Below are 16,639 nucleotides of genomic sequence, written 5' to 3' on the forward strand. Positions count from 1 at the left end.
AGCCAAAATTCAACATTCTTAGGTCTTCCTTTTTTAGCCATCTTGGACCAATGAGTACTTTTACCTAAACTAGACCACCCATTTACTTGTTTATTTATTTTTCAGGATATACAATAAAGTTGCCAATTATCTTAAGGGAGAAGAGAGAATGAAAATGACATCCATATGTAAATTCTGGAAAAATACATAACCCTGGACACAAGCATCTCAGTGAAGCTCTGTTGCTGATCGATGTGGAGAATCCATTTTAAACTCATTTACGGTATGGAAATGCTAGTCCCTAAGAGTACTGAATTATAGGTAACTTTGGTGTCTGGGCAGAAATGGCTATAAACCTGATTTAATATGTGTCTCCTGTACCTTAAACTGAAAATTTACCCAGGAGTTCAACACCAACTCTTATATATCAGGTCCCTCTTTTTAAGCCATCCAACCACAGATGAACAAACTGGTATCACTGTAAGATAAAGCTATGAATCCCACTTATATTCAGTTTTAATGAGTTTCTAAGTTCCTTGGTGTAAAAATTTAAAACAATTTCTCTTCTTATACACATTAACTGTGAAAACAGGAAATTAATATTTCCCCCCTTTTCCGGATTCATCTGACAGACCGCTAATCATAGGCCAACCATTTTGGTGTGTATGTCAACACAAACAGGCTTTTAAAAAAGTAATCTAGGGGACTTCCCTGGTGGCGCAGTGGTTAGGAATCTGCCTGCCAATGCAGGGGACACGGGTTCAATCCCTGGTCCGGGAAGATCCCACATGTCGCAGAGCAACTAAGCCCGTGCGCCACAACTACTGAGCCTGTGCTCTAGAGCCCGTGCTCCGCAACAAGAGCAGCCACCGCAATGAGAAGCCCGCGCACCACGATGAAGAGTAGCCCCCGCGCGCCGCAACTAGAGAAAGCCCGCGCACAGCTACGAAGACCCAACGCAGCCAAAAAAAAAAACAAAACGTAATCTATAAGATTATCTCATTTCAAACTCCACAATACCATGTAGATAGTTCAGAAATAATCCTGACGTGGACAATGAATATAGCAGGACCAGCAGAAGAACTGGCCGAGCTGTCCCCAGTGTGGTCACCAGCGTGGATATGGTGCCGAGCCTCACGATGAGAGGCCTCTGTGCAGGGAGGCCTGTCGCGGGGAGGGGCCGGGGGTGACTCGAAGCTCAGCTCTAAGGGCCTCGCTTGGACTCCTGATGCTCTCTGAAACCGAAGTCAGATACTCTCTCTTGGAAATACTCACAGGCTGAAGATATTGCTCAAACCACCTGTGGTCTATTATTGGAGCATACCGTCTATCACTCACTATGAAGTACTTTTTATAAACTTCATAATTATCTAGTAAGTAGCAAGATCATATGAATTTATTAGTTAATTGCAGCATCTTAAGTACGCCACCGTTTTTGTTAGTGGTAACTGCTGAGACATGCGGGGACAACAGACACAGATGGATCGCCAAGTCTGGCGTGCCCGGGTACCCACCAGATCTTCGGCACTAATGGGCTCCCCTTTCTTGCTGGATGCCACCACCATTTTGCTCAGTCTCTCTCTCATGTCTTTTAGAGAACTGGTGAGAGCCAGGACAGCCATGATTTCACTGGCCACGGAGATATCAAACTGGGCCTGTTGGCAGGGAAAAGACGCATCAGGGAAAACTGTGTTAAACAGAAGCGTGGAATGCAAAAGTAACCCCTGTTTGCATCCCAGGCTTAAACAAATAGCTTAAAAGGACAGAATAAAAGAACAGTACACAAAGAACGTAATGAAAATAACCTTCCAACAGCAAAAATTTGTAATTAATTATTCTAAGACCTTGAGTAGTCGATTTTTACACATAAATGTTCTAGTAGGACCAACAATCCCTGTGAAGGCAGCTTGTAATCATGTGATTATGGTTTCCCTAACATACAAGGGACTAACTCAGAAGCTCTTACACCGAACAGACATACTGCAAAATGGCCACAAAAAAGAAGCAATTTTAATCAATTCATGTACAAGGATATTCACTTGGGGCACTCCACCTCCAGGAAAAAATACTGGGGGAAAAATACACAGGTGACACATGGGATTTACTGCAAAAGCTGTCAGGAGTGCTCAATACCACACACCTACTCGCTCTCATTTTACAAGGGAGAAGGCAGAACAACACCTGGCAGTATCAGTTGATCAGGAGGGGATGGAGGAGGATAGAAGCAGCAAGGATCTAGTGCCCATGAACTAATTTACTTAGAAAGGAACAGGCAGTTACCGTCCGTGTGTGCCCCTTCTCCGTCGGAGCCTGTCCAATTGTGATCTTCCTCAGGAATCTGTCATTGGTATCCAGCACTAGGGTAGAAAAGGAAGATACAGTAGAGGGAAAATACAGCAGATACAGTAGAGAGGGAAAAGGACCATAAAGTCAAAGGAACCAGCAGAATTTTAAGCAACAAATCTAACTTAATGACTATAATATTTGATTTCAAAATTTATGGTAAAGCTAGAATATGGGTCCAAGTTTAGAAATGATGTTTGCATACCACTAATGTGCAGGAATTAAAGACAGGACTGTAGAGTGGCTTGGTTTATTCTTCCTAGAGAATTCAAATAATTAACTAGAAATCTGGAATCTGTTTCAAAGCATATTCCACACTCCACAAAAAACAGAGCAGACCAGTTTTTCAAAAGGCCGAGGTTTATGTTGTTCTGTGGGATGACTCACTGATCTTACATAACCCTGAGACACACGAGGTCCATAAACACAGGGCAAAGGCAATGCCTTTTGAAGCAGGCTGGGTAACAGACCTGCTCTTTCCTTTAGCACACTTAGAAGAAGTAATTTCCATTCTGATGACAGAACATCTTTCCAATTGCATACCCTTGGAAAACATGGCAAAGGTCAACCTACTAACTAATCTTAATCCCACCTCCTAGGTCTAACTACGGTGAACACTTTAGTGTATTCCCAATTTTGTTTTTTGTATGACATACCAAAAATAACAACAAAACACAAAATGAACAACAGCAGCAAACCAGTTCACACTCTTTTAGGGTGGGTCAAAGAGGAGAGGCACTTTCAAGGTACTTGATAACATGCCAAGTTATCTTCCTTAAAGACTGTAATAATTTAAACACTAAAAGCAGTGTCTTGTGCAGCACTTGGAGAAACACACACACCACCCCATTTGGTAAGCGAAGGATGTAATGAGTTGTTGGAGTTTGTCCTTATTTTTTTAAAAAAAATAGTGTCTAGTTCCTTGCATCTAATTTCTGTGTATAAAACAGCCAGTCAATGGGTATGAGCCATGTTTTCCCTTGTCTGCTTCTACTTTCTTAGAAAGCATGAATTACACATAAAGCAAAGGCAAAATGACTGAGATAACAAATTTTCAAAATGGGTCTTTAGCTTATTCCTCATAAAATATTATACCGTATGTCTAAGGCTACTGAAGCAAAGGAAGAGAAATATCAGTGTGGTTTTAGATATTAGGAGAGTTGCCTTAAAAATGCCATTAGCTAGCACAGTTACTGAGCCAATGACAGTCACAAATACAGTCAATAAATTGCTTGTTAGCTGCATTCTGTGCATCTAGATGAAAATTTCTTCTCAGCAGTGACAGAGTTTAGATGCATACACTGTTGGTACAAAATAAAACTCTAAGCCATGCTGGTTGACATAGAGAAAAGTAACATCTGGCAGTGAAACCAGGCAACTCACTCACCAATTTGCTGAATGTTTAAACCCTGAAGGCTACCTACTTTGTTACAAGAGAGTTTAAGAAAATGACGTAAAAGTGAGTAGGCAAGCTCCAGACCTACAAGAAAAATCAAGTCACTTATGCCAGACAAGAGTTCAAAGAATAAAGGGCAACAAGATTTAAGAAGTGATTAAACATCACTTCTCTACTTAATGACACCAAAACTTTCTGCATAAAATGAAAGTTGCAAAATGTTATTTTTGGTTTATGTATGAACTTCCTTAAAACCCTCCTCACGCCAATGAACACTGAAGAGCCAGCAAAATGTCCAACTAACCGAACAAAAGGAGGTTTGATTACAGCTAATAAGGAGAGATTGATGGAGGTGGCCAGGAAAACGAGTGAGTCGCCATCTTAGCCAGGCCTTAACCATGAAAATACCAACACACAAGCTATGGACCTCCCATTTTACCAACTCTAAGGGAGGGCATGGGGCGTGCAGTATAACCAAACCAATGGGGTGTACACCCTGCTCTGGTACCTCTTTGCCAAGTTATAGTTTCTGGATCAATGTCCAATCTTGCAAATCTGTTTATCTCTTCATCTGTCAGTGTGGTAGGGTCAGTCTTTTCAATGCCTAGTCTCTGAAGAGGTAGGAAAATTAAAACAAAAATAAGACAAACCAAACAAAAGCAGATAAGATTTAAAAAAAAATTTTTTTTATCCCTATCTCCAGATAGGGGAAATATAAACCATGTTAAATTCAGAAGGGAAAACTATGATCCCTTTGGCTAAATCTTTATTTCCCATTCACACATGTACAAAGGTATTATTAACATGTTTGTCCCTATCACTGAGCACCAGAGGCATTTCCCTAAACTGAAGCCCTATGTAAACATAGTGACCAAAAAGTGTTGTACCTAACTCACCATATGCAAACATATTGAAAGGAAAAGCTTTTTCAATCAAACAGTTGAGAAGCCCAAGTCAAATGCAAAATTAGAAGGGCAAAAACAAATATCGATCAATAAAAATCAATGTAAATCACTTTTAATGCTTTTTTAAAACTAATATGCTGACCTTTTGAATATATTTAAAGGGATAAATAGTCCTTTCAATGCAGAAGAAAAGAACAGACATTGCTCTAGCACAGTACATACTTTTTAAGTAGTACTATCCTTTCACTGCCTTCTTAACTATTCCAAAAGGCACAAGAAGGGTTTGTCTCTTCCTCCTCACAGAACTTGGAAATTTGTTTATTTACAATGTGTACCATGGTCAAATACTGAAATGGAAAATGCCTTTAAAATGTAGTCTCTTTTTCTCTTAACTCATGGTAGATCCGAGTGGCCCCAGCAAACCCTACTCTTCCCATAGTTCCCTTCCTGTGCTATGAGGACTTTGTTTTAAAACCTCAGGTGTGTTTTCAGAGCTGGTGCTCACTGGCTTGTCAAATAGCATTACAAGCCTGGAACATGACATTGTTTACAGAAGTCAGCAAAACCCTCAGTCACTAAGCTGAGAATTTGCTGTTGACAACCCTTCTTGGCTGAGTACCTGGTGGGTAGACTGTGATAACACAGCACAAGAGAGGATGCCTGGGGACCAGGAAACAGAAGACTGACGTTCTAGTTCCAACCTGGTGAGGGGTGCTGTGGCCATGGACAAGTCCCTTGATCTCAAATCCTAGAGCTCTTTAAAGGATCATTTAAACGTTGAGTCCAGCCCCTCCCTACACGTGACATAAAGTTCCATCAGCAAAGGTAAGATTAGAAGTTGCCTGCTCTTCTACAGTACTTGCTGCCTTGCAGAACACAATTCTTTTACATAACAAGGTAATAGCTGACTTACCTTATGCAAGGATTTTTTTGTGGGGTGTGAGAAAAAGAGAAGCTAAAAAATATCAAACTGTGTAAAAGTCACTTTTTCTCAAGTCCAGAGAAAAATGCATATATATAAATAGTGACAGAACTGTAAAGCAAGTAGGGCAAAATGTAAATCATTACTGCATCTGGAGCTTGTGTACTATTCTTACAGCATTAAAATATAAAGTTTCAAAAAATTAAAAATAAGGTGAGTGTAACTACTATTGATAACAAGGTAGCACATACCATTTACTGAATGCTTATACGTGTCAGGCAGTCTAAAGAATATTTACAGATATATGACCTTTCTTTCATATGTAAAAGTAACACAAGAATATATTTTGAATTTTATTTTGAAAATTCCCTTGTGCTACCCCTTTATAGCCACACCCTTCCCCGACCCATAACTCCTGGCACCCACTGATCTATTTTCCATCACTATAGCTTTGTCTTTTGAGAATGTCATATAAATGGAAGCATACAGTATGCAACCATTTGCGGCTAGCTTCTTTCAAGCAACATAATGCCTTTGAGATTCATTCAAGTTGTTGTGTGTATCAACAGTTCATTCCTTTTTACTGTATGGATGTACCAGTTTGTTTATCCATTTATTACTGAAGGATATTTGGGTTGTTTGTAGATTTTGTTTCTATATGAATACAAGTTTGCATTTCTTTTGAGTAAATACCTAGGAGTAGAATTTCTGGGTCATATGGTATAGTGTATGTTTAATAACTACATATTTGTAATAGAAGTTCAAATAAAATACAGAAGTAACCACTCTTGCTTAAGGCCCTGATGCTGCAAAGAGCAGGTATTCAAACTCCAGAAGCTGCTATGCTGCCATGCTGGCATCCTGACTCCTATATCCATGCTATAAAGAAGTGTCATTCTTCTTAGCTGAGAGCAGGTCATCAGTGTTCTACTGATTCTGGGACTAACCACTAAAAATTCAAAGATAAGTGAGAAACAACCTCTGCCACCCATCTTTATGTATATCATAACCTTATGACTATGGTTATGGACGAACTTGTCCAAAATCGGCTACTCTAAGGAGATTATAACCTCCTTATCAATCACCTAATTTCACACAATATCAAAAATGAACAAGGGAAAAGCTTACCCGTAACCTCCGGATCTGGATATCAGAGAACTTTCTCACTCCATTTACTGATGGTACCAAACGATTAAAGAGGGCCTTAGAGAAAAGGAGGAAGAGGGCTTTTAAGAGAGAGGAACGCCACTGCCTTGCTACCTGCATTATTGGTACCCAAGGGTCCAACATTAATTCGAGTGCTTCAAACCTTTCGAAAGTGCCCGTGGGGGTCTCAGCAGCCCACCTTGTCTGTCTGGGTCTGTTCGTGGAACATCCGGGCATCGATGGCCGCAGCCACAAGGTTATTAGCCGCAGTGATGGCATGGATGTCACCAGTGAGGTGGAGATTAAACTACAAAAGGGTAGAAGCCACATCAGTCTTCCAACTTCTCTGCATCTTTTCACATTCCTTCTATTGCAACCAAACCAATCCCTATGTTAAAGCCAATGGAAAACTGATGGCAGCACAGCTAGTGGACAAACACCAACACAGCTATCTCTTGAAAACAAATTACTATCTGTCCTCGGAAGGAACACTGATTTTCCCTAAGAGACATGGCCAATAACCATAAACGCCGCACCCCTGGGAGCAACAGCAACACTGGATTAGTAAGAACACACTCACGTCCTTTGAACAGTGAGCAAGAAGTACACTGGAGCGACCCAACTCCATGCCTATACGCTGCTCCCACTTCTGTGGTATTACTTTGAATTCACTTCATGTTTGTTCTTCCCTATCTCATGCTTCATTTAATCACTTGCTTATTATTTTCACTGCAAGCCAGGCTTTGAAGTCTTTGTCACGTCAAAAAAGTAAGCTGTTTAAAAGTTGGCAAATTAAGATGTTTTTCTCTGAAGCACTGCTTCTGTTGAGCAAACAGGTCATTTGCCTACTAAGATCTCTACAATAAACTTTAATTCCAGGAAGGAAAAACTATAATAAAAGGTCTGATTCAACCAAATCCCAGACCACATTACCTCTTCCATAGGAATGACCTGTGAGTAGCCGCCGCCTGCAGCACCACCTGGAGGACAGGTCAAGGTTGAAGACTCACGTTAAGCATGTTTCACCACAACTTGCAAATCAAATGAAAGCAAATCGGGTTTTGTAACTGCTCCGTATATTATTTACTTTTTACAACCATTTGGACAGATTTGATCAAGTGCTTTCTAATTTCCTTGACCAAACTAAACTGCTTGATCTTGTTCACTCTGAAGTCTCTCAACTGAAATCTGAATCTAACTGACAAAACCATAAACACATAACATACCTACTCATTATCTTTAGAAACAGGTTCCCCTTGATTCCTAACATTTGTTAAAAAAAACCCAGCCTACAGTTACATAAAGGCAAACCTGTTCAATTTCCTACCCTCATAAATGCTATTCTGGCATTTTAAAAAAGGAATATTTAAAATAAACACAGCAACACAAACACAGAGACTGCAATTCTTCCTAAATAGGACACATATGGTAGAAAACAGCTTAACTGCTAGATTTTTGCTGGCCCATTTGGATTACTAACCAAAATCCAGTTAAAAATGTCCAGGATATCAGGTTAACAGTGAGATAAATGTCAATCTGAGGTAGAGGTTTTGTGTGGGGTTTTTTTGTGGGGCAGAGATCACGCAATGAAAATGGGGCAATTTGTGATAAGAGGAAAAGGAGCATATTGGGTTCAATAAGGGGGAAAAGGCTCATTCTGAAATAAAAGGGGGTTATTAAGCTCAAAAGCAGAGCTAAGTTAACGCACTTATATCAAAACAATAGGCTGAAGAAGGGCAAAGGCGTACCCCGTGTCAACATTTGTAGTAATTGTTAGAACAAGCAGGATATGTGATACCTTATCGCCAAGCAAATGATGAAGCTAACTCTGAGAACCTATTTTAATTAATAAAAATAATTTTAATTAAATGAACATGTTTGCAGTACTGCAGCTATCAAAAACTGAGGGTGAAGTACAGTTACTGATGTTGTGTTTTCATCTAATCAGAAGAAACACTGGGTTGATGGCACTATCTTAGAGCTTGAAGTAGACATGGGGACTCACCCTGGTACTTGATGATACTGCCTTGAATTCAAGCTACCTCTGAATCCCAGTTGCTGCTATTGTAAGTGGTGATAATACTAACCATCTTAGAAGATAAAGTAATAGGCATAAACTGCTTAGCACAAAACCTGGCACAAAGCCTATACTCAATAAGCATATGCCTTTCTTATTCCCTCAGTGTGAAACATCTGTAGGGTTTGTCTTTGTCTCTAGAAAGTCAGCACGGTGATCAGCAGCTGTGATTACCTTTATTGTTACTATGACAGTCGACTGTCGGTCATATAAAAGCACCCCTGGCTACATATTACCCATCCCAGGGAATCCCTGTGCAGTGTCAGACAGTGACAGCAGGAGTTGGGGTGATCCAATGAAAGCCTTCACCAAAAGCACCATGATGCTTTTCCGGGATGTGATGAAGCTGTTCCTAGTGTCTAAATGAGCTGAAGACCCCGCACACATTCATGGGCCAAGTGGGCCAGGAGGACTGAAGGAGGTGCAGGCGCCCTCTGGCCACCCAGGTCTGGTCTCACTAATACCTTTTATTCCGAAGGTGGGGCCCTGAGAAGGCTGTCGCACACACGCGAAGACGTTCTGATGGAGGTGGGCGCTGAGGCCCTGCACCAGCCCAATCGTGGTTGTGCTTTTCCCCTCTCCCAGGGGTGTTGGAGTTATTCTTCAAGATGAAAGATGAAAATAGGAAAATTACGTTTATGTAAATTAAATTCATGTGTATCACTAAGTCAGCTCTGATCTTAGAGAGTGACTCTTAATCTGAATAACCAGAAAGATGAAAGACATGAAAGGGATCTTTTCCAAGGGTCTTAGTTGTAACTTCCCCCCAGTTTTAAATTAAAAAAGACTTCTGCATTTTAGCTCTTCTGACAGTTAGGGGTAAATATGCTCTACCTTGTAAGAGACACTGCTATACTTTTAATTTCTCAGTTTAGTCTCAAAAACTAGCTTTTAACTCAGCCAAACAAAAAAAGAGATGAATGCTCAACAGATCTACAGAATTAATGATTTGGGGTTAAAAAAAGGCAATTCCATCTGAAGATCAGGTTTTAAGATTCAAACTCTTCCACCTACTAGATGAATAACGTTGACAAATTTTCTCACCTCTATAGAGTTATCTACTCTTCCTCACAGGGTCGCTGTAAGGATCAAATTAGATAAAATACGTATGAAAATGCTAAAACCAAATTAAAGGAACCTCCACATATACATGGCTAAGTGCAACTGCAACCCCTGGTAATAATAATCAGGATTAATATTAAGATTCAATTGGCAAATGGACAAAAAACATACCCGGTCACCACCACGTATTTCCCGTCGGGCTGGTGCTTCAGGCGTTCCAGTACTGACAGCAGGACTTTGGCCTTGGTTTCACCATATAATTCTACCTCTTCAGAGCTCAGACCAATTTCTCGAGCCAGGTTACCAATGGGCTTTGGCTTGCAAGACCGTGATATATCAATGTCACTTAGGAGAAATATAGAAAATATGTATCAACCTTTATTCACGGGACTCAGTCAATGCCATCCTAGTAATGACCCACCTCAACCACGTTCGGAGGGGGCATACACATAACCATGGTATCCATCAGCTAAAACCCCACCATCCACAGAGTGTGAAAAACAGCAAAAGCTTCTTTTTACCTTGGCACGGGTGTCTTCAGGTTAAGTTTGTTATACTGAATGATCCACTTCCCTGGCTTAAATTTCTCCAGGAAACGCTTTGCACTGTCTACCGTGCTCTAAACAAAATGACACAAATGGGACTGAGAAGACGTGATGATTTTAACCTCCACCTCAGTTCCTAGTCCTGGTCACTCAAGTTCAATCACAAAATGAACAGCTTCAGGATCCACCTGTTAACATGCTTCAATTCGAGGCCGGAGTCTACAGGCAGCAGGATGCCCTGGGCTGCGTGCCTCGCCTGCACCAGCTGGTGTGTGTTACAAAGAGCAAGAAACCAAAACATACTGAGTGAAGCCAGGCTGCTTGCACTTTTTTCCCCTTAAGTTATCACATTCCAGAGTAAATCAGAATCGTGCTACCCCTACTTCCCTCTATTAATACGACTGATTCTACTTCTCTCTACTTTCATTTCCTTTTTTCTTCAAAAGATTCACATCCTTACTTAGATTCTGAGTAGGTTCTATGACATTTCTACTTGGGGAGAAATGCAGTACCTGGAATTCTATCAGTTTCGTAGAGCTATTACAGAAACGTCCATTCACAGTTACCTGCATTAGCATCGCCACCGTCATTGGCCCGACACCACCAGGAACAGGAGTAATGAAGCTTGCCCTCTCCTTGGCCTCCTTGTATGCCACATCACCCACAATTTTCCTCCCACTTGGTTTTGTATCATCTGGTCAAAGAGGTAAAATAATCAAAGCACAGTCTCAGAATAGCAATGCTGGTGTTTATTTCTAAGTTATGTGATCAATTACAACAGCTTGTTCCAAAAACTAAGTCGAGTTTAGGGTGTGTAGTCCCATCTGGTTCAAGTGCCTACTTTACTTAAAAGCTGTGGGATGTGATAAAAGCTCCCCATTTATGATAAAAACTCTCCAGAAAGTAGGCATAGAGGGAACTTACCTCAACATAATAAGGGCCAAATGTGACTAACCCACAACCAACATTGTTCTCAATGGTGAAAAACTGAAGCCATTTCCACTAAGATCAGGAACAAGACAAGGTTGCCCACTCTCACCACTATTATTCAACATAGTTTTGGAAGTTTTAGCCACAGTAATCAGAGAAGAAAAAGAAATAAAAGGAATACAAATTGGAAAAGAAGAAGTAAAACTGTCACTGTTTGCAGATGACATGATATTATACACAGAGAATCCTAAAGATGCTACCAGAAAACTACTAGAGCTAATCAATGAATTTGGTAAAGTAGCAGGATACAAAATTAATGCACAGAAATCTGTTGCATTCCTATACAGTAATGATGAAAAATCTGAAAGAGAAACTAAGGAAACACTCCCATTTACCATTGAAACAAAAAGAATAACATACCTAGGAATAAACCTACCTAAGGAGACAAAAGACCTGTATGCAGAAAACTATAAGACACTGATGAAAGAAATTAAAGATGATACAAACAGATGGAGAGATATACCATGTCCTTGGATTAGAAGAATCAACATTGTGAAAATGACTATACTACCCAAAGCAATCTACAGATTCAATGCAATCCCTATCAAACTACCAATGGCATTTTTCACAGAACTAGAACAAACAATTGCACAATTTGTATGGAAACACAAAAGACCCCGAATAGCCAAAGCAATCTTGAGAAAGAAAAATGGAGCTGGAGGAATCAGTTTCCCTGACTTCAGACTATACTACAAAGCTACAGTAATCAAGACAGTATGGTACTAAAAAAAAAAAAAAAAAAAAAAAGACAGTATGGTACTGGCACAAAAACAGAAATATAGATTAATGGAACAGGATAGAAAGCCCAGAGATAAACCCACACACATATGGTCACCTTATTTTTGATAAAGGAGGCAAGAATATACAATGGAGAAAAGACAGCCTCTTCAATAAGTGGTGCTGGGAACACTGGACAGCTACATGTAAAAAAATGAAATGTAATAAATGTAAAAATAAATAAATAAATGTAAAAAAAATGAAATTGAAACACTCCCTAATGAAAAATGAAATTAGAACACTCCCTAACACCATACACAAAAATAAACTCAAAATGGATTAAAGACCTAAATGTAAGGCCAGACACTATCAAACTCTTAGAGGAAAACATAGGAAGAACACTCTATGACATAAATCACAGCAAGATCCTTTTTGACCTCCTAGAGAAATGGAAATAAAAACAAAAATAAACAAATGGGACCTAATGAAACCTAAAAGCTTTCGCACAGCAAAGGAAACCATCAACGAGACGAAAAGAAAACCCTCGGAATGGGAGAAAATATTTGCAAATGAAGCAACTGACAAAGGATTAATCTACAAAATTTACAAGCAGCTCATGCAGCTCAATATCAAAAAAACAAACAACCCAATCCAAAAATGGGCAGAAGAACTAAATAGACATTTCTCCAAAGAAGATATACAGATTGCCAACAAACACATGAAAGAATGCTCAACATCATTAATCATTAGAGAAATGCAAATCAAAACTATAATGAGGTGTCACCTCACACCAGTCAGAATGGCCATCATCAAAAAATCTACAAACAATAAATGCTGGAGAGGGTGTGGAGAAAAGGGAACACTCTTGCACTGTTGGTGGGAATGTAAATTGATACAGCCACTATGGAGAACAGTATGGAGGTTCTTTAAAAAACTAAAAATAGAACTACCATACGACCCAGCAATCCCACTACTGGGCATATACCCTGAGAAAACCATAATTCAAAAAGAGTCATGTACCACAATGTTCACTGCAGCACTATTTACAATAGCCAGGACATGGAAGCAACCTAAGGGTCCATCGATAGATGAATGGATAAAGAAGACGTGGCACATATATACAGTGGAATATTACTCACCCATTAAAAGAAACAAAATTGAGTTATTTGTAGTGAGGTGGATGGACCTAGAGTCTGTCACAGAGTGAAGTAAGTCAGAAAGAGAAAAACAAATACTGTACACTAACACATATATGTGGAATCTAAAAAAAAAAAAAAAATGGTTCTGATGAACCTAGGGGCAGGACAGGAATAAAGACGCAGACAGAGAGAATGGACTTGAGGACACGGGGAAGGGGGAAGGTAAGCTGGGACGAAGTGAGAGAGTGGCATTGACATATATACACTACCAAATGTAAAATAGCTAGTGGAAAGCAGCCACATAACACAGGGAGATCAGCTCGGTGCTTTGTGACCACCTAGAGGGGTGGGAGGGAGACGCAAGAGGGACGGGATATGGGGATATATGTATACGTATAGCTGATTCACTTTGTTATACAGCAGAAACTAACACAACAATGAAAAGCAATTATACTCCAATAAAGATGTTTAAAAAAAAAAAAAAGCTGTGGGATGACAGGTGTTTGCTATCTCTTAGGGAGAAACTTACTTTACCTGCAAAATTCCACAAGATGCTTAAGTGGTTTTTCATAACCAGGAGAATCCTTTTGTCTTCTGTCAGGTGGCAAATAAAATACCAACTGTTTTTTATTCTTAAAGCCAACCAGCAAGTATACAATGAGCACCTTTTAAAATGTTAATTTGCCAAGGCCTTCAAAGGAATTTTTTGGGTGCACAAAGCTCCAGCTTTATCGCAGCTGCCAGATACGGTTTCTACAGCAACTGTCAGCATTTTGTAAGCTCCAGGCATGAGCTGGAGGAACAATTCAACATCCAGTTCCAAAGACGAGCAGCTACTTAAATGTATGCAAAAAGGCAAAGAATATAATTACACTCCCGTTAAAAGGATACAAGAACAACTACAAATCTTAGCAGCAAAGAATAGCTATTCAAGAGAACAAAACCCCATGATGCATCACTGCTCACTCACTCCTACACTTGGCTTCCGTGCACTTCCAAGAGGGGCTGGGGACAGGGCTAGACCTTGTGGTTGGTTCTAAGGCAGGACCTGGTAAGATCTTAGCCATTTCACCTCTTTGATTAGATTGCCACAACTAAGAAAGGAAGCCTCAGGATTCAGCCAAAAAGCCAGAATTAAGCGACTTTGGCTCTAGGATCAGCTCTTTCACTAGCCTCGAGTCTGCAGCCCCTGTGGGCTCCTTACTGATCAGAAGTCCAAAGAGGCAAAGAAGGATGAACACTACCTATTTCACAAGCTTGAGGAGAATCAAGTAAGAAATTGTGTGTGTTTCTTGAGATTGAAAAAACACTCTCTGGGCTTCCCTGGTGGCACAGTTGTTAAGAATCTGCCTGCCAATGCAGGGGACACGGGTTCGAGCCCTGGTCTGGGAAGATCCCACATGCCGCGGAGCAACTAAGCCCGTGCGCCACAACTACTGAGCCTGAGCTCTAGAGCCCGCGAGCCACAGCTACTGAAGCCCACACACCTAGAGCCCGTGCTCCGCAACAAGAGAAGCCACTGCAAGGAGAAGCCTGCGCACCGCAATGAAGAGTAGCCCCCGCTTGCCGCAACTAGAGAAAGCCCGCGTTCAGCAACAAAGACCCAACACAGCCAAAAATAAATTAATTAATTTTTTAAAAAAAAGAAAAAACACTCTCCAAACATAAGGGTTTCTCTTCCTACCCTAGATACATTAGATATTTTCTATATGTACTCTCAGGAGCTGGTGAACACAACCCCTTGTGATGGTTTCAGGCTTCTAGATTATAAGGCAGCAAGCTACGGCAATGGCAGAACATTTCCTCTCATAATCACTAAGGTCGTTTCAAAATGCCAGGGAAATAACGGTTGAGGGTTGCCCTTGTACGGGTTTCAACTGTCTAACACCGAAGTTAGCTAAAAATACCCCTGTACCTCCTTCTATTTATGAATGTTAGTCACTTTCTCCGTGTGTTTCTGCATATACAGGAGACACGTCAATTACTGCACAACCTAACGCTGCACTGGGTGGGCTCAGCTCTGCTCCTTAATCAAACGCTATCAGGGCTGGCTTCAGTGCCCTCTGATGTACGTACAGGGTTTCACGGAAGGTGTGATGTGGTCAGTAGAAAAGTGACCCCGTCTCTAAGCACATGGCTTCAGTAACCAACAAACATTTTGATTATCTATCCCAGCCCTAGAATTTCTCTTTCATCTGGAACTATTAGTGCAAAACTACTTAAGATCCAGCTGAGGGACTTCCCTGGTGGTCCAACATTAGGACTCTGCGCTTCCACTCCAGGGGGCATGGGTTTATAATCCCTGGTCGGGGAACTAAGATCCCGCAAGCCGTGCGGTAGAGGAAAAAAAACCCAATCCAGCTGAGCCTTGAGTCCTTCACATGTAATTTGGGGGCCCCAATAACAGGGTCCAGTATAGAAGCCACTACGCTGGATAGGTTGAGACTGGTTTGTGGGGGGTTAGGAATCTGTTCCCCCCTTTTATAACCCTTCCAAATAAAACACTATTAATCCAGTCCTTTTCAAATTATCTTTAGTAAACTACCAGGAAGAACACTTTTACATGTTTCTCTGGCCAAAACTTTCTGCTCTGTACTTGAATCTTAAAAAAAATATTCCTCGGGCTTCCCTGGTGGCGCAGTGGTTGAGAATCTGCCTGCCAATGCAGGGGACACGGGTTCAAGCCCTGGTCTGGGAAGATCCCACATGCCACGGAGCAACTAGGCCCATGAGCCACAATTACTGAGCCTGCGCATCTGGAGCCTGTGCTCCGCAACAAGAGAGGCCGCGATAATAAGAGGCCCGCGCACCGCGATGAAGAGTGGCCCCCGCTTGCCGCAACTGGAGAAAGCCCTCACACAGAAACGAAGACCCAGCACAGCCATAAATAAATAAATAAATAAATAAATAAATAAATAAATAAATAAATAAATAAATAAATAAAACGAAACAAAAACCCATAACAAAACAACAACAAAAAACTACATACCTTAATTCATCCTTAATTTGGAAAATAACTTAAGATGTTATCCCTGAAAGGACCATGCAAATGATTTAAATAATCAAAATATGAACCAAGAAGTGGCCCAGTTGTGGAAAGTGGTGTTTCAAGAATGAACATTTGAACCCTCCTACACTGTTGGTGGGAATGTAAATTGGTACAGTCACTATAGAGAACAGTATGGAGGCTCCTTAAAAAACTAAAAATAGAGCTACCATATGATCCAGCAATCCCACTCCTGCACATATATCCAGAGAAAACCATAATTCAAAAAGATACATGCACTCCAGTGTTCACTGCAGCCCTGTTTACGATAGCCAGGACATGGAAGCAACCTAAATGCCCATCAACAGAGGAATGGATAAAGAAGATGTGGTACATATATACAATGAAATACTACTCAGCCATAAAAAAGAA

General features: G+C 40.6%; 2 protein-coding genes across 3 annotated transcripts in view; one reads left to right on the forward strand and one right to left on the reverse strand.

The window, feature by feature from the left end:
• ZBTB25 (zinc finger and BTB domain containing 25) overlaps nucleotides 1-959 on the forward strand; it is a 55,105-nt gene extending 54,146 nt beyond the window's left edge. Inside the window, exon 5 of the mRNA XM_082442733.1 lies at nucleotides 106-959. Coding sequence (XP_082298859.1) covers nucleotides 106-117 — 12 coding nt within the window. The 3' untranslated portion in view covers nucleotides 118-959. The remainder of the gene's footprint in view (nucleotides 1-105) is intronic.
• MTHFD1 (methylenetetrahydrofolate dehydrogenase, cyclohydrolase and formyltetrahydrofolate synthetase 1) overlaps nucleotides 1-16,639 on the reverse strand; it is a 58,579-nt gene that overhangs the window by 14,339 nt on the left and 27,601 nt on the right. For both annotated transcript variants that reach the window (XM_082442572.1, XM_082442571.1), the window contains 10 exons: nucleotides 10,942-11,069; nucleotides 10,352-10,449; nucleotides 10,002-10,175; nucleotides 9,233-9,369; nucleotides 7,625-7,671; nucleotides 6,891-6,998; nucleotides 6,674-6,748; nucleotides 4,227-4,329; nucleotides 2,260-2,336; nucleotides 1,494-1,634 (listed from right to left, as the gene is read on the reverse strand). In XM_082442572.1, coding sequence (XP_082298698.1) covers nucleotides 1,494-1,634; nucleotides 2,260-2,336; nucleotides 4,227-4,329; nucleotides 6,674-6,748; nucleotides 6,891-6,998; nucleotides 7,625-7,671; nucleotides 9,233-9,369; nucleotides 10,002-10,175; nucleotides 10,352-10,449; nucleotides 10,942-11,069 — 1,088 coding nt within the window. The remainder of the gene's footprint in view (nucleotides 1-1,493; nucleotides 1,635-2,259; nucleotides 2,337-4,226; nucleotides 4,330-6,673; nucleotides 6,749-6,890; nucleotides 6,999-7,624; nucleotides 7,672-9,232; nucleotides 9,370-10,001; nucleotides 10,176-10,351; nucleotides 10,450-10,941; nucleotides 11,070-16,639) is intronic.

This window comes from Balaenoptera physalus (assembly GCF_965194825.1).
Source record: "Balaenoptera physalus genome assembly, chromosome: 2".
Taxonomy (NCBI): domain Eukaryota; kingdom Metazoa; phylum Chordata; class Mammalia; order Artiodactyla; family Balaenopteridae; genus Balaenoptera; species Balaenoptera physalus.